General features: G+C 38.6%; 1 protein-coding gene across 12 annotated transcripts in view; it reads left to right on the plus strand.

The window, feature by feature from the left end:
• magi2b (membrane associated guanylate kinase, WW and PDZ domain containing 2b) overlaps positions 1–24349 on the plus strand; it is a 165068-nt gene that overhangs the window by 131131 nt on the left and 9588 nt on the right. For 7 of the 12 annotated variants that reach the window (XM_049483924.1, XM_049483925.1, XM_022684151.2 and 4 more), the window contains 9 exons: positions 3307–3338; positions 10495–10672; positions 13772–13807; positions 16527–16642; positions 19159–19357; positions 20346–20525; positions 21308–21493; positions 22590–23064; positions 23938–24130. In XM_049483924.1, coding sequence (XP_049339881.1) covers positions 3307–3338; positions 10495–10672; positions 13772–13807; positions 16527–16642; positions 19159–19357; positions 20346–20525; positions 21308–21493; positions 22590–23064; positions 23938–24130 — 1595 coding nt within the window. The remainder of the gene's footprint in view (positions 1–3306; positions 3339–10494; positions 10673–13771; positions 13808–16526; positions 16643–19158; positions 19358–20345; positions 20526–21307; positions 21494–22589; positions 23065–23937; positions 24131–24349) is intronic. The other 5 variants (XM_049483919.1, XM_049483923.1, XM_049483922.1 and 2 more) reach the window with 3 other exon arrangements.

Below are 24349 nucleotides of genomic sequence, written 5' to 3' on the forward strand. Positions count from 1 at the left end.
CTTCTCAGCTCACACATGAAACCCTTGGCAGCCTGTGCTGTTCTCTGTTTGCTCTCTAATTTGTAATCTTCACAGGTCTTAATTAAATCACAGAAGCATCCCCAAAAGTCAGCTGTACACATCCGGCATAATTAGACAAACTGGGTTTCGAGCACGTTCAGGCTTTCTGCAGTGTATTTTTCTTATCTGTGTTTTTGCTGTTGGCATATTTCAGCCCCATGCACTCGACTCAACCACCTAAGACAAACACTTGCACTCCATACACTCTCTATGCGCTATATGCGTAGGTGAATTTAGGACAGAAATGTTCACGCTTGTGTGTGAGCTCGGAATGTCCTCGCGTGAACCGGAGTGTGCTCTAAATTAAAAAAACAGCCTCGGCTCTCGGCCCAACTGAACTGGCAGATGCCCTCTCCTTGGGGGGAGAGAGAGAGGACATTTCATCCACAAGAGTTTTCATTTCTCTTTCCTGCATCTCACCTAACTGCCCTAACTTGTCAGAGGCATCCTCTCACCTCAGGTGGGAGAAACTCTGATCTGATTTGCTGCTCTGTCTCTGTGTGTCCAAGCATAAAATTGTGAAATTCCTTCAGAAGTGCTGATTTTGAACTGTTGATTAGGGGGGTGATGTCCATATATCGTGCCTTTGCCTCTCAGGGGGTCCTGGGATAATTTTCTCTTTTATAGACTGGTCCTCTGTGATTTTGTTCACATCCGGAACGATCATGCATGTGTTGAACAACTTGTATGTGTGTAAAAAATTACAGTCTGAATTGCCTACGTTTTTCGCTGAACTCCCTTTATTCCCGTCCGGATCCACATCTCTGAGTTTTGTCTTCTCGCTTTTAATAAAATAACTAAAAGTCCACTTCCACACACCGTAATTACACACTGAGTGCGCGTTTCCACGGAGATCCACGTAAACGCAACAGCAAGTAGAAATGGAGGAGCTGCTGAACGTGATGTCACGTGACAGAGAAAGCCAAAAAACTCACTGGTCCTCCTGTTTTTTCAATTACAGTCCAGATCCAAGAGTTTTATTACTGAGTAGAAGTGTAAAATACTTTTTCACAGACGTCCCCCTGAGAAACTAATACCGTCCGGATAGGGCTTTCAAAGTACTTTTTGTACATTTTATACAGTTTTCTTTGTGGTGTGGGGGTAGGCTTTCTGCTGGGCCTACAGTGCTGCCTGTTTAAGTTAAATGATTGTTTAATCTCTTTTAAATACATTCATGTTTTTTATGTTTTAAGATGTTTTCATAATTCAATCATTCAGTAAACCACCTTGTTATCTTCTAAATAAATGCTCCCTTCAGTAAGTAACTTTCGACATCAGTGACATCACACCCTTCACACTCTGTCATGCTAAAATATCACAGTAATTAAAATATTTGTAGAAAATGTAACTTTAAAACAGAACAATGTCACCATGAACAATTCCAATGTTTGCAACCCCAGGTCAATCACTTTTTTTTAAATGCTAATTTTTGCTAAAATTGTCAACCATGTCAAATCATCTACTCTATTTTTAATCTTGTTATGACAGGGTGAACGCATGCATGACAGGACATAAGAATAAAAAAGCTGACAAATTATGATTTGTGTTGTCTGTAGTTTGAAAACGTAGAAATATGATGAATAGTCAAACAAATAAAAATTGTAAGTTGTTTTTTTTACGATACTACCTTAAGGGCCAGTATTCTGGTAATGGGATGGATGAAAACTATCGAACTATAGATGGTGATTGTTTAAGGACTAAGCAAGAACTTGCAGATGTTTGATATATTAAACTCAAGCAGAGTCGAATGTTTAGATGATGCTGGACAGCGGCATCAAAATACACTATGACCAATTTGTTGTGGTCACAACTACTTATAGTTAAAAAAGCTGTGTTAAAGCTATATAGCATTATATAACCGTTTTAATTTAAGCTCACAGATTTTCAATCATGTTACTCCAAGATGCTCCACTAACTGTAATAGGGAGAATGGTGTTTCTTGCATTGCAACTCTGGTCTGGATCTCTGCTACTGCATGGTGGAACTGCATGAGACTACTTCAAGAACTGTGTATCTCGAGTTCTATTTGTTTAAATGGTTTAAATTGTGTAGTATTACTCTACCAACTCAGTCCACATGCTTCTTTCACTTTAGATGCTGGCACTGTATATGGTGATGCTTATTTACAGCTCTGGAAACAAATACGAGACCACTTCCATTTCTGAATTAGTTTCTCTAATTTTGCTATTTATAGGTATATGTTTGAGTAAAATTAAAATTGTTGTTTTATTCTATAAACTACTGAGAACATTTCTCCCAAATTCCAAACAAAAATATTATATTTATTTGCATAAAATGAGAAATCACTAAAATAACAAAAAGGATGCAGACTTTAAATGATGCAAAGAAAACACGTTTATATTATTAACGTTTTAAGAGTTCAGAAATCAAAATGTGGTGGAATAACCCTGGTTTTTAATCAAAGTTTTCATGCATCTTGGCATGTTCTCCTCCACCAGTCTTGCACACTGCTTTTGGTGCAAAAAATCAAGCAGTTCAGTTTGGTTTGATGGCTTGTGATCATCCATCTTCTTCTTGATAACATTCCAGGGGTTTTCAATTTGGTACAATTAAAGAAACTCATCATTTTAAGTGGTCTCTTATTTTTTCCAGTACTGTATATTAATGCAAATTCTGAAGGAAAATGTCAGGACTGTTTTTTAGCTGATTCTGAAGAGAATGTGGATCCTGCAGCAAGACTATTACCCTAAGCACACAAGTCATTCTATCAAAGGATGATTAAAGAAGAATTACGGTAATGTTTTGTAATGAACATGACACGTTTCTGACACTAATCCAATAGAAATATTGTAGAAGGACCTGAAGCAGCAGTTTTATGAGAAACCAAACCACGGCACAGACATCATTTGTGTTAATCATTCAACATGCATCTAAATTGGTCTGGGTTTGCCTTATTTGTTTGATTGTGTTGCCTCAATTTGCACTGCTTTGCTGTGTATCTACAGTAATCTGGGGTGTCGTGAACTTACAGAATGTGAGACTCTGTAAATCTCTGTATTAATTATAATCCTGAGCCCTGCCTGCAGCTAATGATGTAATTATCTTGCAAATAAAAGCAACAAAACTGGGCTCGTTTGAGTGTGTATAGGACTTGTGGCTGTTATGAAACTGTATTATCGTCCTCCTTTGTGGAGGATAAAGTTCTGCTCAGGAAGGGGCTGTCTGTTCGTATTGGATTGTGATTTAATGCTTTTCTTTTTCTTTTTCTCTCTTTCTCTCTGTTAGGACACTATTCTCCCTGGGACGGTGCCAAACAGGTAAATATTTACTTGCTCATTGTCTCTCTGTGAAGTCTGGTTGTGTTTTGTGAAACATTTGGCCAACACGTGCACTGTAAGAATCTGGTCGACTTATGATAAATTAACTTATTTTAGAGTAATTTAGGGTAATTGAACTGAATTTGTTTAGTTCCTCAACTCACCTTTTTTAGACCTGCATCTCTCTTTGGTCAATAGTACATATTGAATGAAACCTTACAAAATTTAGTATGAGCTACAGTATGAACAGATCAAAGATTGATTAAGGTGTTTACTTTGTGTCCTTCCACCTCAGATTATTTTTAATTTAGTTTATTTCTACCTGCAGGTTAGCACTTACTCTTTTATTTGACGTCCCCAGTTTTGGAGACAATGGAGTATTGAGCATTCCTTACAGGAATTTGGAATTATAATCTCCTCACACTTGAGGAGCAGGCAGTTAGATCGTTGTCCTAGTCTAAGGCTGTGAAAGAGAAAACACAGATTTGAGTCAACAATGCACTGCGCTGCTTGGTTTAGGGTGTGTCGGTGTGTCTTTGCTATCGTAATGACAGGAAAAGTATGCATTGCATGGCTCGAAACATGCAAAGGGCATGTACTAATTCTCTTAACCCTTTCAGACCTCTTTCAGATATTAGGGCATGTCAACACTACATAACACATGTTCTTTTTTAGTAGTTCTGTGATTTAGAACACTTTTTATCATATTGAGGAGTACAATTGTTAGTTAATTGGATTTATTTGGATATTAGGATATGATTAGTTGGGCATTACAGACATCACTGGAACATAATTCAGGTCTGAAAGGGTAATTTACTCATGGTGCGCACTGAATTTGGCGGATTGGTATTTTAATGGTGCAGCTCTTCTGTGCTTCTCAGCAGAGAAAACTGACCTGCAGAACTCAGGATTATCAGGATTTATAGAATAAAACAGGGTTGTTCTAACCCACAGGTGGCAAAAATATATATATAAAAAAAACAGTAAACCAAGGAGGTGGAGAAGACAGATTAAATATCACTACACACAAAAAATAATCAGCTTCAGCTGCAGTTGAGGCTCAACACTGTATGCATTAATGGCAAAAGTGAAAGGCATAACAGTATTCAGTTATTTTATTCATTAATTAGAGCTTTAAAACTTTACATTTTTACAGTATACAAATCATGTATATTATTTCAGGTAGTGAAGTTCCGTCAAAAAATGAATAAAATTCCACTCCATATTTCCCTTATGGTTAATGATGAAAGGATGTCGTCGCAAGCCTCATAAAGCAGTGGAATCTGAATACAGATATTAGGTCTTTCTTCTCTTATCTACACTGACAGTGCTGAAAGATCTGACGGCCTCATGAGGTAAAGGATCAAATCTCGTCTTTGTGTAACATAATAGGATTTGGCTGCCAGTGGAGGTTGCCCTTTAACACTGATCTGGGAGCAGCTCCCTCTTCCTGCAGCCTGATCTTAGCTGCTCTTTTGGAGGGTACAGTGCTGAGCCGGGATCCATGTTAAGCGGGTGATTGCTCCTTACACCACTGGCACGACTGGGTACTTCCATCCCATATTCCAGTGCTTTATTGGGTGTCAAGAAATCTGAAAGGAAAATGAACGAGGGTGACAGATGCATTAATGCAGCCGCCACGGGTGGCCTGCCAAATCAGTATGCTTCCCATGTTGTTGCATTAGCAAACAAAGCTCTGTAACTGATGGGAGGTGTGTGTGTGTGTGTGTAGAGGAAGAATGTGTTTGTCATGAAGAGAAATTATTCCTAGTCCAACGATTATGCAGATGATTCTCAATTGATATTCCTGTACCTCTGTCCCCGAGATCTCCCTTTTTCATCATGCTGTCATGGGAAGTGAATTGCTCTGCCAGACCATGAACAAGCTTTTCCCAGCCTCTCCTCTCAGCTGAATGTAAAACGCCACAGCTGTCTTATTGTGATTTTCAGCCCCCCCAGTCTCCTTTCTGGTGCAGCATATTCCAGTGTTTTATCAAACTGAAACGCGACCCTGAACCTTCAGCACTTCGGCTCATATTCCTAGAAACATCTTCTCAGAGCTTTCACAGCATTTCCGAGAAGGATCAGGCCTTTTATTTATAGATATATAATTAACACAGATCACTGTAATGAGAGGTACACTGTGTTCTCATCACGTACATTAAAGCTTAACACAGCCTTCCCCCAACCAGCAAATTCTCAGTAAAGAAAGATAAGGTGGGGAATTTATGGGGAACATTGCAGAGATCCTATAGTTCCTGAGAGGTAAGCAGCCTGTCACCATTACAGAAATAACACTGCAAGTTCTGAACGTTCTGAAAATGTGTGTGACGTGATTGCGATGTAATGCAATTTTTTCTCACACAGCGTTCCCTTTAAGAGACAAACACTGACACTTATCGAAATATTTAAAGTAACGTTGTCAGAAAAAAAAAAAAACAATTACATTGTTGACACAACTGATGCATCATCACGATACGTCACAATACATTTAATGCAGCATTAAATGTATCCAAAGAATAGAACTGATCTACAGCATATACAGTTCCAGTCAAAAGTTTGGACACACCTCTTCTCATTCAGTGTGTTCTATTTCTTTTATGACTTTTTACACTCTACACTTAATATTGAAGACTATATTAAAGCTATACAGGAACACATGTAAAATAATTCTGTAAAAAAAAAAAAAGTGTTAAACAAACCAGAATATGTTTTATACTTTAGATTTTTCAAAGTTGCACCTCTTGTTTAGATTGCAGCTTTTGCACATCTTGGCTGGATTTTGTCAGTCAGCTTTCTGAGGTAGGGTCACCCGGAATTTCCTCTTAATTTTTTAAGAGCATCAGTTGTAAAGTTGTAAAGAGGTAGAGTTATAGGTACACAGTGAATAGCCCTATTTGAGTAATGTTCTAATCCATATTATACCACAGTTAGTTCCGACCCTGCAATGTGATTGGCTGTGAGGGCTTTTATGACTGCTATGCTGTTAAGCTCTCCATGTATTACTTCGCTACATGCAGCGCTTACAAACCAAACAGAGCAGCAATGGAACTATTTTAACTCGCACAGTGTTTATAACCAAATCGTATTTTCTTCTCTTCTTTATCTCAAAATATTTCAATTAACAGCGATAATGGAGCAGTGGTAGAATCACAATAATAAAATTGAGGTTTGTGCTATAATAGAAAGAGAATCAGGATCAGTCAATCAAAATTGTAAGAACTTTGCCATCGCAAAAACCATCAGACGCGTTGTGATAAAACTGGCTCACAGCAAGAGCACTCCAGGAAAGGAAGAGCAAGTGTTGTTTTTGTTGCACAGGATAACCTCAGAAACCACAAGTTAACAACGCCAGACATAAGATCACCTAAATGCTTCAAAGAATATTTTAGTTTGTTTGATTCAATATGTGTTCCTTAATACTCTGGATGACTGTTGTATTAATTTACAATGTAGGAAAAATATAAAAATAAAAACACTGGATGAGAAGGTGTTTCCAAACATAATTGGTACTGTTTATTGTTCAATAAAAAAAATGTTAAGACAGGCTAAATTACCTGTTCAGCTTGATCAAATTCAGTAAAACCCTGATATGCATTGGATTTTAAGCAAATAAAATAGATTCCTTTGTAAAAGTGTTTAATTGATGTTGGCATTTCAGTTCTAAGGATGCATCAATTAGAATAATGGGAAGAACCCTATCAATGTCCAAAAGCACCCAGAGATACTTATGATGTAGCAGATTCAGCACATTTAAAGGCTGTGTTATATTTCAACTGTGCTCAGTTTCTCGTCTGCATAACCTTTAGAGTATCTGGAGGATTAATAGTCATTAGGGTGGTGGTCAGTGCTAAAACATGCCTGCCGCACTTCTTCTTATTATTCTTTTTTTTAACCTTATTAAGTGCAACGGTGGATATGCTGTTTAGCTTGAGAAGATGACAGAAACAGGCAGCAGAGGAGCTTGTTGTTGTAGATTGTTAAATCTGCTTCTGGCATCATGTCACATTGTGATATGTTGATATAGCGTCTTGAAGACAAATTTCATTTTTAAGCACCACCATGTCTGTGGAGACAAAAAAGGCTTTAAAGGATAAAGAGTGATGCTGTGAAAGAACCAACCTTTAAATGTGGCCTAGAAAGGAAAACCTTTATTATTAATAATTTATTTATTAAGTGATTCATTTTTAGTTTATTGGAAGGCTCATGATCTTCTTTCACCCTTCTAAGTAAAAACAGCTATGGAGCAATGCGATAATTCCAGACCTCAAAACCCAAAAACACAATGATCTGGGCACATTATAGGTTACATAAACTAAGCCTACTTGTAAAGGCCATTGAAAATGAGAATAAAAAGGCTAAAAGCTAATGCTAGGTAAACATGTGGAGCAAAACTTGGAGAAAGGCTGAACAAAAAAAGTAGCACTGCAGGCATTGATGAGATATCTGACAAAAAAAATGCAGACCAAAAAACATGCAGATAACTTGTTAAATCATGCAGGTGGTAACCAGGTGCTAAGCTAAAAGCTAACCCAAATTACAAATTATACTAATACAGTTTCCTGAGCTGGTATAACAGCAAACCGTGCCAACCAGACACAAAAAAGGGACACTAAGCAGGCACCAACATTACCAAGTAAGACATGGGCTAATTAAAATAGCTTTTGTTACAGTTGTAACATCTAGGCTATGCTAGGCTAGGCTAAGCTATGTTATGTGGCTGTAAACTACTGCTTATATATGCTCACATTTCAATCTAAAACTAAATAACAGGGTAGTAAATAAGCCTGTGAAACTGCAGCTGGATATTTCTCACCCTAACCAAAGTCACGCTTACTATTTATACATCAAACAGCCACTTAAAATGCTTAATACATGCACTCTGTGGCACATTTTAAATTGGCATCACTCAAAGAACCCCTTCTAAGAGAGCAGTGTGGTCTTATAGTCCACCCACTGCAGACACATGTGCCAATTCTGCACACACAACCATGAAATATCCATCAAATTGCAGCAGAATGGGACACTTTGGAGCAGAAGTGGCGACTAGAGGGGTGTAAAACTCTCTGCCATTGGACTGTGGAGCAGGGAAATTGCATTCTTTGAACTGGTGGAGCACCATTGAACACCTTCAGGATGCTCTCATGGCTGAATGAAATCAAATTCCAGAAGCAACATTGTAACGTCTAGTGTAAAGCCTTCCCAGGAAAGCAGAGGCTGTAACTGTTACCAGCTCCCTGTTATAAAATGATAATAGAAGGAGAAGAGGGAGAAGAAGAAGAAGAATAAAACAAGATTAAAAAGAAAAATAGTAAATCAATAATAAAATATTTAAAGGTCTCCTTTCCATAAAATTCACTTTTTCTTGTTGTTTAAGAAATAAAATAGGTCTGTGTTGTATATGTAAGGTGCATATGAAAGTCATCCTCAGCCTTAATCATTGACTGCAGTATCTAAAAAAAGAAAAACGAGTCAATCAGGAAAAGCACCGTGTCTACGTCAACTCGTGATTTCATGGCCCACAGACGGAGCTAAAGCCAGGCTGAAGCAAAGACACTGTCAAGCTAAAAAGCTGACAGCTCTGTTTACACCAGCTAGTTAGCGTTAGTACCTAATGTACCTGCAGTAATTGTAGGTTTAAATCGGATCTCCAATTGATTTTGCGTTTTACAGAGACCTTAAATATACACTAAGCAAGCACAGTTTGACAAGGTAGCACAACTCGACAGAACACCAGTCAAAGCGGGCGCCATATGCGTTGGATTTTATGATATAGAGCGGACTCTGGGGATTCGACGTGGTGAAACTGCCCAAGCACCGAATTACCAAGTCTGAGGTAAGAGTTTAGTATCATTAGTTTAGCTAAATTTAATGTTTTTAATGCTGCGGGGGAGGGGGTGGTGGATAAAAAGCCGTTCGGCCATGGCGCAGTAGGCAGCCTCACCGAGCGAAGCTGAGAGTCTGGCATTAAGCGAAGTTTAAGGGTTAACTTTACCTAGAACTCAGGTCTATATCTTTACAACTAAGGCTGTATCCCTGAAAACATTTTGTCCTTTAAGTTTAAGAGCTGTAAAGGGAAAATTTAAGGGAAAAGCCTGTCTTTTTTCAGAGATCCTTAATTCAGTGAAATAAAGCAGGGCTAAATAGAAACACCTGAGCACTTTTTTCACAAAAAACATCTCACATGGCATTCATTCATACCAAAGACCACAACTAGACATTTTAAAATGAATAAAAAAAATATGGAATGAGACCTTTAACAAAATAAGAATCAAAAATGATTAAAAAGTACTATTTTATTATGCATTAGACATTTACACAAAATTCTTTATAGCATAGTTGCTTTGAGCTTGTCGAACATGAAAAAGCAACACATTTTCAATGTATAGTATTGCCAGCTTAAGATTCCTGACATCTGTCTTGTTTCTTAGTATTAAAATCCTCAAATTCTAGTTGTAGGATGAACTGGATGAGATGAGCTGCCTTTGAGGAGCTCGGCTCTGGTTCAGAGGGATGTGTGAATGTGAGCAACATTAGCAGAGCAACAGAACTGGAATAAAAAGCTAACAGGTAGTGGGATCCATGTTGCCTGAGGCATCTTAACTGTAGCACTGATGATCCTCTGCCACACTTCACACACTCTCACACACTCACACTCATGCACACACACACACCCATATACACACTCTCAGTTCATCTTCCCCAGGGAGAGCCAGGTCTCTTCGCTCCACCAGCATCTTTAATGGAGATTGAGGGAATAATGAAGAGGTTCACTTTTACCATGAACTTAACCTGCGTGCTCCTTATTGTACTTATCCACTTTAAGAAACAATCACACACACACACACACACATTGCTCATTCATGGCACTTGTCCCAGCATTAAGAACAGAACAACAGTCTCAAGCACTTCTCTCTGCTGTGAGTTCATGTCTGATGCAATAACATGTGGCGCCTTTAGCCTTTACCTTTAGCTTACGGCCCCTGATCTCTGCACTGCATACAAATACTGCACCTTTAAACTGCAGTATTTTTTTTTCCATTCTCCAAAGAAACCTGATTGCAGCTTTAAGATTCATACCATGACCTACTTAACTGGTCCTAACCAGTTTGTGTGTGTGTGATTTTTTAATTTATTTATATATTTTTTTTTGCAGTGGGACCCCCAGGGAAGCCCCCAGACCAGCCTCACGGCCCCTGGCCTATCACACAGCGCCCCCCACCCTGGCCAGCCGCTCCACTGCACCTCAGCCTCTGATGCAGATGGAATCCACCTCAGCAAGCCTGACCCATACGATCTGTACGAGAAGTCTCGCGCTATTTATGAAAGCAGACGTAAGTCAAAAGGTTTTTAATGCTGTTAACATGAATGTCTGAACAGCAGTATATTCAGACACCCATAAAGCACAGTGCTGAGCTTGTTGAACATGAAATGTGTGGCACAGTAAATAATCTCTATGCATAAAGTCACTATGACGGTTAGAGCTATGTATTGGCAAGACCCTGGCGATACAATATGTATCACAATATAGGAGAGATGCAATACTATTAGCAAGGCAAATCATTACAAGTTGCATTCATTCTCAGGTGCTGTTGCAATGTTAGTTATGATGTTCAGTCCACAGATATTTGGTTATGAGCTGAGAGGGTGCAGAATTTTGACAGCTTGTCTGTACAGCCAAACATGTTTGAAATCATGAAAATGAATCATTGGCTTTTTACCAGGACATTCACAGTCAGATTCACCCAGGTGGTATTTTTTTGTGTGGCTGTGTTCTGTTATGAATCGCTAATGACACGTGCAAACAAGTGAAAAGTTAAGTAGTGCCACAAAACAGCCCTCATTTAGTTGTTGTCAGGCGAAAACCCGGTATCTCCAAAATGGCAGCTTTGCGGAAAACTGATCAACTCCTCTTAACTTTCAGTGGAAGTGAAAATAAAATATTTTTGTCATTTTGGAGTATTTCTGTTGGCCCATTTATCATGAAATTGAACCATTAAATAATACAATATAAATAACTGGCACAGAAACTTATGTCAAAAATAATATTGTGCATAATATTGAGCAAATATAAACATTTTTGACAGCAGTAATTTGGGCTTGTGAAAAAGTGTTACCATGATGCTGTTTGCTCTTAATGTCATGGTAAACATTAAATATGATGCAATGACTTTGTCTTCTTTAAATCTTGTAAATAAATCTGCCTTTAGATTAGTTAGGCTTGTTTACACTGCCAATAGTAAAATATACTGGCATTTTCTAGAATTATTTTAATGTTTTCAAAGCATTTCCATTTTTTTAGAACAAAATTAATGACTGATATTTGCTGTTTTTTATTGCTTGTCTCTAGAAAAGGTCTCTAGAGTAGTTGTGTAATATACATGATCAAACTTGCCATAGTAAAATGTATTGGCATGCTATATTTATCAGACATTACTCAATATTTGCAATCTTTTTGCAAGAGAATAATTCTGTGGAGCATCATCTGCACTTTTAAACCTAGCCCATGTTTCTGTTGGATTTCACCGTTAATAAGCTGTTAATATAGCACAGCTCAGACAGCAGAAGCAAGCCATTGCCGCATTTTAGTCAATTTTATCATTGAAACTGAAACAGATATCAGCGGCCACTGGAGAGAACAGACGGCATCTGACAGAGCTTACCGCACAGAATGTCCTGTGCTGACCCCGCTGCGTTACACACTTCTAACAAAAGCTTCATGGCTACATATGAAGCCAATCCCCAGACTGTCTAGATGATTTGACAGTGAATGTTGATTGGCTGTAGAAAGGGAGCTGTGAGGTGACAGATGGTAGACTTCCATATGGTTGATGAAGCTATTAGAACAGTACATTTCATAAATCCAAATGAATAGGAAAAGGACTGAATCTGGCAAAAACAACAGAAAAGGTGACTGTAGAGAGTTAAACTGTTTAAAGCCTAAACATTTAAAAACATTTCCAGAAAGTTTTGTTTCTTTAAAAATTTAGCGATTATTTGACTTTCTGACATATTATAAAAATGACATACTTTAAATATATATTAAATTTGAATCAGTTTATAATAATTTTTCAGAATGCATATTTTTAAACAAACTAAATCATACAACACACAAACTTGTTTAACCCCTTATATTCAAACTTGTAAAATTTGTATGCATGTACCTGATGTATGTAGAGCACGGATAATCCTCCAGCAATCAGAGAATGTGTGTCTGACTACATTCGCTTAATTATGTAATTTGTTATTGGCATATTCTGCCGAATCAGTGCCATTTCTGTCCCCAGAAAATTACATGCATAAATGTGCACACAAAATAACTGTAAAATACATTTTATTATTAAGCATAGTGTCTTGTACATTAAACTAATTGCAAAAGTAAGATATGTAATAAAAAAATAACAAAAACTACTTTATCATGAAATATAATTATCAAAATCCTTTAGAGATGTATTTTTTTGTATTGTTGTTTCCAAATCCCATCTATGATTTTAAAATATTTTTTCATAATAACTCCATAATCAATAAAAAATATCAGTTATTTGAAAATACAGTCAACCATTTCTTTAAAATAAAGACTTCCTTGAGAGAAAATCAAAGGAATTGAGTTTTGTAACTATTTTTGGCTTAGATTTAAAGTTGAAAAAATAGAAAAAAAATGTTACAACAAGCAAATGGCACTCATTAGGCGGAATGGCCCTATTATTTTTACTTACTATAAATTATTGATACTATGGTACTATGTATGTATTACTTAATAACTATTCTATAACATATAACTATAACTATAACAATCAGTTAATGATTTAGGTACTTCAGTTGATTATTGGTTAATAATCTTTAAGTAGAATAATAGAGGGAAAGCAGCTGTAAGGGCAGAGGAGACTTTCTAACTCTGTGCACTTGTGTGGACTCGGGTACTCTGCGGTCAGTGTGACTGAGCACTGACCTCTCTGCACTCTCCCTTCTGAATGGAACGCGAGCGTGAGCACACTGCGTGTGTGTGTGTTTTTTACCCAAGGACACTCTGTATCAGAGTGCAGCGCTCTTCGCTCGCTTCATGGAGTTACACAACAGAAGAACTGTAAGCTCTGTTTGTTGTCTTTGTTTGGGCAGCAGCAGTAATAATAACCAATGCCCAAAAGGCTCGGAGCTGATTTCATTAACTCGAACCGGTTGCTTCTCTGACAGAAGCCTGGCCTCCCATATGTCCAGATTTCAGCTGCGATAGGCAGAGGTCATTACAGCACACATTCATCTCGCCCAGACGCGAGTAATTCTGCTCACATTATGCAAGAGAGAGGAGTCAGCACGCATGTCTTACTGTAATTCCGTGTGAATGAATACCAATCTAGGCCATTCATTCTCATAAAATCACCATTTAGTGGTAAAAAGCCTCACTGATTACCATCTCCTCATTATTTTCCATGCAGACCCTGGGCCACTGCGAACACTGACTGACTCTACAGGCAAGTAGATTATTCTGCAGTTTGTTTTCAGTGTCAAAATTCTCATATTATGATATTCCTATCAGAGAGGAGTTAGTTATTTCATATATCAATGCATCTGTGGTTCATTCCCTATAGATAGTGCTTCTATATTTAACTATATGGGTCTGCTTAATACTAGATCACTGTGTTCAACTGTGCACTGTATATGGTTAAAGGTGACCTACATATGTGCACGTTATTTAACAATTCTTCACTGCCATGTAAAAACTGTGCATCTCCAAAGAGATTAATTACCCATTATAAGGTCTTCAGGTCTGTGGGACACATTTTTTTATTTTTTTTTTATTGATACAAATAATTATTTATTTTCAGCTAAAGCCCTACCCGGACGGGACTAGTTTCTCAGGAGGTCCTGGGGTGATTTTTTCTTTTATAGGAGGTCCTCTGTGATTTTATTCCTGTCCGGAACAACCATGTATGTCTTTTTCTCAGACGTCCTCTGAGAAAATTACAGGCTAAAATAGTTACTGTTTTTCGCTGAACTCTGTGGTCCTCCAGTAATTTAATACACATCCAGATTCACATCTTTGAGTTTTGTTACCTCCTATTTAATAAAATAGCTATTTGTGCTCTGTCACTCACTGTAATTACACTTTGGGTGCGCGTTTTCACTGAGATCCATGTAAACACAACAGCAAGTGGAAATAGTTTTATCACTGAGTAGAAGTGTGAAATAAGTGAGAAACTAATCCCATCCGGATAAGTCTTAAGAATCTTAAGAAAAAATGAAGACCCTATAAGGGTTAATGATGTAAGTCAATGTAAAAAATATTATATACTCAGTCACTTCGGATCATAATTTTTGATAGACACAAAGACCACCTGCCAGATTCACATTCTAACAAAAATAAAGCAATGAGTTGATTAGATTAAATTTTTTTGCATGACAAGGTAATGTTGAATATCCACGTATAAGAGCTGAGCAGATGGGATTGTGTTTTGTAGAACGACTCAGGCATTCTCTGTTAATGAACTTTTCCTTATTCCTGAGTGAAAAATGTTTGTTTGATTTTTTATGGGCAATATTCTGAGTGCAGCATAAGGGTGATTGTTGTTTATAGGACGGACTGACCAGATGGTTTATTAGTCACAAGTCTAAATGGTCTCACACAAGTGCAAGGGCTTGTGTATTCTCACTAAACTGCCACATTATTCTCTTCCTGTGATCCTGTGGTGTGTTTTTTTATTTTTGAGTCAGAGTGTGAAGTAATCTTCATAGAAAAGAATACATTCATTTTAAAGCCTCTGGTAAGTCAGGCATGCAGATGTGCAGTACCAGTCCTGAGTGTAGACACACCTTCTAGCATGACTTTCTATGTTTTGTACTTTATATATTTATATACTTTAGAATTAGAATTAGAATCGAAGCTGTTTAATAACACATATGGAATTTTGCAGTAACTGTGAAAAGTGTGAAACAAAACAAAACATGGCATTCTTTCAGGCAGCTCCAGGAGGAGCCAACTGGGGTGTTTTCCCAAAAGGCTAGAACACACCCTGTTCCGTGCAAAATTCAGACAGTTTTATTTACTTTATTTCCAGTCAAAACCATTATAAAATAACATTGAGATAAAAAGCAATAAAGAACATATATTTAACAGAAAATTACACAAATGTCAATAACAATAATCTAGTATCAGAGGTCTGAGTGTTCTGAGCATCTATATTTATATTCAGGAAAAAAGTAAATAAGATAGAGTTTTTTTGATTTTACCAAGTTAAAAATCTCTGGAATATAATCAAGAGGAAGATGGATCATAACCAGCCATCAAACCAAGCTGAACTGCTTGAATTTTGCACCAGGTGTGGCATAAAGTTATCCAAAAGCAGTGTGTAAGACTGGTGAAGGAGAACATTCCAAGATGCCTGAAAACTGTGATTACAAATTAACATGAACTTGTTTTTTTTTTGCATTATTTGAGGTCTGAAAGCTCTGGATCTTTTTTTGTTATTTCAGCCATTTCCAATTGTCTGCAAATAAATGCTCTAAATGACAATATTTATATTTGGAATTTGATAGAAATGTTGTCCGTAGTTCATACAATAAAACAACAATGTTTATTTTACTTAAACATATACCGATAAATAGCAAAATCAGAGAAACTGATTCAGAAACTGAAGTGGCCTCTTAATTCTATCCAGAGCTGTATAATACAGCTTTTTTCCGTTCTGGAGACTTGCTTTTAGATTTTCCCACATCTTCAATGTTCAGCCTTCAAAGATAGAAGGTGCATTTTCTGATTCCCACCAGCCTAGTCATCTCAAACACATTCAGTGATGTTGAGATCAGGACTCTGAGGTAGTCTGTCTGATGTTGTGTTCTTGAAGTGAAAGGACGCATAGAAATACACATGGATTTTTTTGGATCTGAAGCCAAGATGATGCTTATAGGTCATCTCTCAAGGATAAACACATTATAAAGGTACTTTTGGGGGTTTACCAGGTTTTGATGCCATTATTGTTATTTTTATTTTGAAAATTCCAGTCTTGGAAGTGAATGTATTTTCCTACCACTTCTTCTTTTGTTTTTTTCCTTCTCCTTATGTAAGTAAAGTAAGTATATCTAATCTCATCAGAATCTTCTCCTGAAGGGTTTTTACTTAAGGCCTTTGTCTGGTACTGGTTTAGTGCCTAAACTGAACCAATGCAGTGCTGAGCTCTGCTGCTTCTTCCTCAGGTGTGGAGTACCAGGAGGTGGAGGTGCACCTGCTGCGGGAGAAGACAGGCTTCGGCTTCAGGATCCTGGGAGGGGACGAGGCGGTGCAGGCTGTGAGTCCGGAGGCCCGTGACAAGGCTCGTATGGGGCAAATGAGGAGATCCCAGTGATCGCTTCACTTCATTCCAGCTCAGAAAACAGATGAAGAGAGAGAGATAAAGAGAGAGAGAGAACACAACAGACAAATAGACTTAATTAGAACCTTTACTGAGCACTCCTAAGAGCAGGAGAACAATAGATGACTGTTGGAAGCTGAAACACATTACATTGGTTTTCTTGGCAAGACTTAGCTTAGCTTTGTCTTGCATAATATTTGCTTGTTACCGTGGGAAGAGCTACCCACTCTATTGCACCTTTTAAGCTAGCTGTGGCTAGCACTCCAGATAAAGCCTACTCAGACTCAAACAGTTAAGCGTTAAGGCATTGTCTGGAGTGTATAAACAAACTGCTGCTTTTCCAAAGCCATGTGCACTCTAATGTGATGTGTCGGCAAGTCTATATTTCCTTTCCACAGTCTGATACAGTCATGTGAGAAAGTTAAGGCACTCCATGAAAACCACTGTCTGTCTTAAGATGAAATATGAACATTTAATCCTCATTGGAATAATAAGAGATGGAGGTGATATAGCTAAAATTAAATAAGTGTTTTTTAAAGCATTTGTAAAATTAAATTTTCTTGTTAGGAAAACATTAGAACAGCCCTACAAATACTGCTGCTCCAAATATCTAAAAACTGAAAATAAACATCACATCAAATTAAATTTATTCATATAAGAGCTTTTTACTGTGGATGTTTTTAAAAAGCAGCTTTCTAGAAATGTTGTAGCAGAACAGAATATCAAACAAAACACTGAATATACAACATAGAACGTACAGTGAGCAACAAAGGCAAGGAAAAACTCCCTTAGAGCTGGAGGAGTGAAAAAATCATATTGTCGCTGTCCAATGAAAAACAAGTATCTCCATCTCCAAGTATCTTAATTTTTTTTAGTTTACTAAATAATTTAAACAGACAAACTGTTCCTTACACTGTGCCAAAATGTCTTGATGAACGGACCAGTAGGAATACTTAAAAAAGACCAGAAATAAACTATTTTTACACTGACTACCATTGAAAGTTTAGAAGGTTTTTTTCTCTCCCCTCTTAAGTTGTTGCTTTGGAGATACTTGTTTTTCATTGGACAGCGACGATACGTACTATCACGCACCATCAAGGCTAATATTTAAGCAACTCTCCACCTTTGGCCTGACAACATTAATATAAAATCATAAAATGAACATAAAATCATTATACATCCAAATGGGTCTAATATATTTAGGTGATTAGTTACACCAGCAATTGAGCACCAGCAGGTAGATAATTTAAAGTTAGATTTTGTATAAACTAGGTAATGGAGAGTAAGCAACAAGGCCGAGGCAGATGATGTAAACTGGATGGGAAAACCTGACATCATTAGAGGGGTTTTTAGAGGAGCCTGTCTGATTTGACCTCAAGATTACCTTACCTCCTTTCATGAAAATCAAGCCTGTCCTGTGTCTTTATGACCGTAGATGCTGTACTTTGACAGGCAGGAGCAACCTGTAGGTCCCATGATGAGGTTTTTAGACAGTTGTTTTCTTTCCTATACATTTTCTGATCTGCGCTTGGGCTAAACCTGCTAGGACAGCTTGAATAGCCACATTTGCAGTTGTTTAACTTTATTAAAGTAAATTATTTTGGGAATGGTGGAACGGCTGATTTCTAATTGTTCTAAGATCTTTTTAACCCTGTCCCAGACTCATCTGCATCTACAACTACATCTTTCTATAGGCATCAAATAGTTCTGGCTCTGACCATGCTGATTCACTCACTTTATTAATCAAGAGAAAACCAAACTTCTGTCTCAAATGTTCTCTAGAGTCCTCTCTAATCATCTGTTCTAATTAACTGCAGCTGATGTTGTGCACCTGACTCTAATTTTCTGTTTTCTATTAATTACATTTCACAATGTTTCAGTTGTATTTATTTAGTTATATTACTTTTATCTCTCAATATTTTTACAAATAAAGATTAAATGGCCAAATATTAATATAGGAAATAGAAAAAAAGGTGTTTGTAAGAAACGGCCAGGATAGTTTGGATGCAAACACAAGCAGGTTTATTGTCCAAAAACACCAGGCAAAATAGTGGTTAATAAACAGGCAGAGATCAAAAAACAGATATATAAAACAGGCAAAAATCGTAGTGAAGGGCAAGCAAGGATAAAAAAAAAAAACAGAAATAACAAACACGGTAAACGCTTAATAAGTCACAGGAGTGGCAATATCTCTCGAATAGACAAAGCAAGAGTCCCAGTATAAAAAGTTCAGCTAATCAGCTGATGTCTCACAGATGTGTGTGAGGCTTATTAGTACTCTGGAGAATCTGATCTTAAAAGAGCAGAGTGTGCAGATGTGACAGTGTTCATGGCATGTCTTAACTACATAGCCTATAAAGAAATAGCTAATAAATTGCCATTTATAGTAGGGTCTACTTAATGAGCCTTCAGATAAATAACTGGATCCTGGTGTATGGGTTTAAGGGGTTAATATGTAGGATTCTTCTCTCTCACAGATCGTGATTGGAGCGATAATAGAGAACAGCCCTGCGGAGCGGGACGGTAGGCTGCGTCCAGGAGATGAGCTTGTGTCTGTGGACAGGATGCCCGTGGCAGGCCGGCCACACCGCTACGTCATCGACCTCATGCATGCGGCAGCGCGCAACGGCCAGGTCACCCTTACAGTGAGGCGGAGGGTCCTTCCCCCACAGCCCAGTGAGTATCGGACAATATCAAACTGAATCTCACACTTACTTAATACACTTTCTCACTGAACATTTCAGTAAAATTGATTCGTTTTTTTTTTTTTTAGCAAGTCAGCTAAATATATTGCATTAAATAACACGCAATAATAAAATAGGCAAATAACTAAACACTTAAAGGGCCATGACTGTCCTTTCACACGAGCTGGCACAATACTGTTTGCAATAGAGCAGTAGCCCAGTATTTCCCTTGCCTGAGGCAAACGTGAGATAGCTGACAGCCTCTGAATAGCTGCTGCTTTGGAGCAAAGCATTTCCATTTGGAATGCTTTTAAATATCTAATGTTCTCCAAATAGCTAATGCTCTGTCCCTCGAAAGCAGAAGCCTGAAGAGACAGAGTGGGCACAGGTGGCTTCTGTTAACCACAGAGTGCTACAAAAGCATAGTGAGTGGAAACCAGCACCGCATCTGGCCAGATAAATAGGCCACAACACTGACCTACTTGATGGGAGGGCTCATTTATAACAAAACACATTTATAACAACCGGCTGTTTCTACTTGATCAATGTATTTGCAGAACTAGTCTAGTGTGAGTGATTCTTGGGGCTTGGTGTGTTAGGATGTTGATGTTGAGATGTGCAGTTAATTAGTGGCTTGTTTTTTGGTCTGGCTTTGCACCAGGCTGACCATCCAGAGTCCTGCTGCCAGCTTGATCTGGCTCTGTGTTGAACGTATAAAAGAAAATTCTGTAGCAAAGTGTCTGTCTGCCTTTCCAAACTGGCAAAAGCTTAATAACAAGCAGGTCTCACATTCAGAAACAAAAATTTGAGCCCACTCATTCATTTATTCATTCATTACAGTGGCAAAGCTTGGAAAAGCACCACATTTTGGGCCAACCATCCCGCCCCTGGCCAAAACAAGAGCAATTAAAAACACTTTCACTTTTTGGTAAGCTGAAGCCTGAAGCAATGACTAGGACTGTGTCTGCTGCCCCCTGCAGGCCAGCCGTGCGGAGAGAATGGTGCAGCAACCAATCAAAGCAGCTCCCCTCGAGGCCATGCAGTGTGTCCAGTCAACCTGCCGCCCACCACTGATGTAGTCATCCACCGGAAAGAGACAGAGGGCTTCGGCTTCGTCATCATCAGTTCCCTGAACCGACCAGAGAACACCACCACAATATGTCAGTCTTCCCCCTTCATCTTTTATTACTAATTTTCCCTTTTCCAGACTCATTTAAGCATTTTAAATGTGGTTAATCATATCACCATCTCTATATAGTGTTTGATATACAGCTCTGCAAAAAATAAGAGATCACTTAAAAATGATGAGTTTTTATTTATTTTACCAAATTAAAAACCTCTGGATTATAATCAAGAGGAAGATAAATGATCACAAGCCATCAAACCAAGCTGAACTGATTGAATTTTTGCACCAGGAGTGGGATAAAGTTATCCAAAAGCAGTGTGTAAGACTGGTGGCGGAGAACAAGCCAAGATTCATGAAAACTGTGATTAAAAACCAGGGTTATTCCACCAAATATTGATTTCTAAATTCTTAAAACTTTATGAATATGAACTTGTTTTCTTTGCATTATTTGAATTCTGAAAGCTCTGAATCATTTGTGTTGTTTCAGCCATTTTTTTATTTTCTGCAAATAAATTCTCTAAATGACAATATTTTTATTTGGAATTTGGGAGAAATGTGGTCCATAGTTTATAGAATAAAACAATGTTCATTTTACTCAAACATATACCTATAAATAGCAAAATCAGAGAAACTGATTCAGAAACTGAAGTAGTTTCTTATTTTTTTCCAGAGCTGTATATGCTTTCAGCTGTATATGCTCTCATGTATCTTAAATGTTCAAGTCCGCACATTTTAGTGGTTGTGTATCATACAACTGATATTTTCACAAGTTGGAAACTGATTTGCACTGTTTATTCATGCTTTGTTATAATATAGCTGTGCCGCACAAGATTGGCCGTATCATCGAGGGCAGTCCGGCCGACCGCTGCGGGAAGCTGAAGGTTGGCGACCGCATTATGGCCGTCAACAGTCAGTCTATTATCAACATGCCGCACGCTGACATTGTGAAGCTGATCAAAGACGCAGGCCTCACCGTTACCCTGCACATCATCCCTGAGGAAGGTCAGAGAGTTTGCAGTGCTGCTGTTTCTGCTTCCCTGTTATGTAATATTACATAAAATTAACATTGTAATAATCTGCTTGCTAAGTGTTCCTTTATTTTGAATTAGAAACACATTGTATAGCACAGCACACCAGTACAACAGAATCAACTTCTGCATTTAACTCATACGTGGCCATGAGTGCACACAAACATACAAGTCAATAGGGGCAGTGAGAACATAGAACTAAAAATAAGGGCGGCAACATCAGCTCTCAGGAGGCACTCAGGTCTTAGCTGCCCTGAGTCCTTCCTGTTAGGAGAAACACTGATGGAGGAAGAAGCACTGTTCCTTCACTCCCCTGTCCCGAACTTCTGTCATTCCAGGGGATCAAACTGGCAATATTCCTAATAATTTAGGCTACTGTTAAATTGATCTTTTTTTTTTTTTGTTATGCTGCATTACATGTTGACATTGAAGAAAATTTTAAAACATAACTGAGCCAAATGTAACATCCAGATATTATGAACATTGTAAAGTTGGAAAAACTGTACTGTTGACAAATGTTGCTTTTTGTGGTGGCAGATTTTCCTATATCTGCTCTATTAAAAAAAATAAAAAAATGTAGATTCCAATATTGGTCCACAATCGTATTAATAAAAGTGAAATATTGTTCGGATAAGTCCAATAATTCCTGACAGACTTAGATTTTCTGCTATGCCAGTTATTGAATACAAATCTGCATCAGCTGAATTCTATAATTAATCCTCTGATTGGCTGCCCAACATTGACAACCCAACAAATCAACAACAACCCACCAGCCTGTGTCTTCTGTGATTGTATCTAGTGGGCAGATAAATACACAGGGCTCTGCAGATGTGCTGTAGTGAAGCGTAGCATAAAAGGCCGCTAGTGGCTCTGTGAACAAGCCACCAGGGGGCTTTTTCACTTAGAAGTATGACGCACAATAACACATTGCATCAGAAAGCTAGGCCTCTGTAGTATAACAGGGAATTTAACATCTCAAACGGCTGTAAAGTTATTTGAGTTCAAAAACAGCGTGTTGTGAATGGAAGCAAACAGCGTTCCACTTGAACACTCATTCTTCTCTTTCACAGATGTAAGCGGGCCACACTCTGCCCCCACCTCAGAGAAGCAGAGCCCTCTGGTGGGGCAAAAGCACAGCCCCCAGACCCAGTCCAGCCCGGCCGCCCAGCAAAGTCCCACTGTGGTCCACCCCAGCCCACCGGCCCCCCACCCCAGCCCTGCAACCACCCAGCCCAGCCCCCAGCTGGTGGAGCCAAGCCCCGGAGGTCCTCAGAGCAGCCCGTCCGTGACTCAGGTCAGCCAGCCTGTGAGTCAGCCCAGCCTGGAGGTGGTGCAGTCAGGCCCGGTGGTGAGTCAGGCGGGCCCTGTGGTGGATCAGGGCATTCCTGGTGTTCAAGTTCAAGTTGTTTCAGGTGTTCCGGTTGTACAGGGTGTTCCTGTCGTTCCTGTTGTTTCTGGCGTTCCAGTTGTATCGGGTGTCCAGCTCAGTACCATAGGTGGGGTACCGGTCGCAGTTCCACCTCAGCTCTACCTTCATGACAGCAGGTACAGTGAACCAAATATACAATATATTCAGATAAATTCTGGCCTCATACCTTTGCACATACAGGCTGCAGAACTGGATGGGATTTATTTTTGACAGCTCCTGTGTTTTTTTTTTTGGGCTGGCAAACATTCAGGTCAAGTCCAAGAGACATTAGTTCCACCAGCAGGCCAGTGTGTAGTTTGTCCACTAGTGTGCACACAACCCATGGCACTAATCTTCAGGTTGAGCCATGGGGCCTGAGGTGGCGAAAAGGTTTGCCTAAAGCAAGCAGCACCTCTCTTTCTCTCTCACTTCGTTGTGTAACGCAGCTTAAATTCTCATTATGAATTATTTACCTGCGGATATCTTTTCAATAAAACATGGCTCTCCGCTCAGGGGGACCTTCACAAGATGTACACTATAGCTTGTCTTGAGTCTCTTCTGATTTATGCATTCTGAAAGACAAGAACTGAGACTCTGCAAACTTGGCGGCTGCACAGAGAGAGAGAAAAGGAAAGTTCATGCGTTGCCTGTATATGTATATGTTTAAAATTGACATTTAAAATATGCTGAACATACAAATGATATGTTCGCCAGTGTTTTCAGTGTTAAGTCAGCACTGTTGGTATTATATTTTAACACTCGTAGTGTTCGTTTAACTATAAAATGGTCAGTTTCTTGGTCAGGTTTTGAGCTTAGTCATATACCATATTTTTTTAGCCCAAGACTAGACTAGGCTTAATCCTCATCTGGGAAATTTACCCAAAACTTTTAACAAATCTACTGTATATTTATAATACATCACTGCATTCAGAATTGCCAAGACATTAAAGGTATTATATTTGTTCGGGTAAAAAAAGGTTTTCTACTAACAGATCATGGTGGTGTTTCAGGTCGGAGGTGAAAGCCAGACAGGATGTCAAACCAGACATCTGCCAGCCTCCATACACAGACTACAGACAGCCTCCTGTGGACTACAGACATCCACCAGTAGCAGACTACAGACAGCCTCCCACTATGGACTACAGACATCCACCTCCTCTCATCGACTACAGACAGCATTCAATCCCAGATTACAGGCCACAGGTAGGACTACAAATCCCAGTCACATGTGTGATTTTACCCATTATAGGTTTATTTCTGCTCAGATGTGCCAATTTAGCCTGTATCCCTGTTTTAGAGGGATGCAGAGGGTCAGTCACCTTAGCATCCTGTGTTACTGTAAAGAACAGAACAGAACAGAATACAATGTTTTTATCTTGCACAACATGCTCAAAATGCAAGATGTATAGCCTGGTTTAGCAT

This window comes from Astyanax mexicanus, chromosome 10, assembly GCF_023375975.1.
Source record: "Astyanax mexicanus isolate ESR-SI-001 chromosome 10, AstMex3_surface, whole genome shotgun sequence".
Taxonomy (NCBI): Eukaryota; Metazoa; Chordata; class Actinopteri; order Characiformes; family Acestrorhamphidae; genus Astyanax; species Astyanax mexicanus.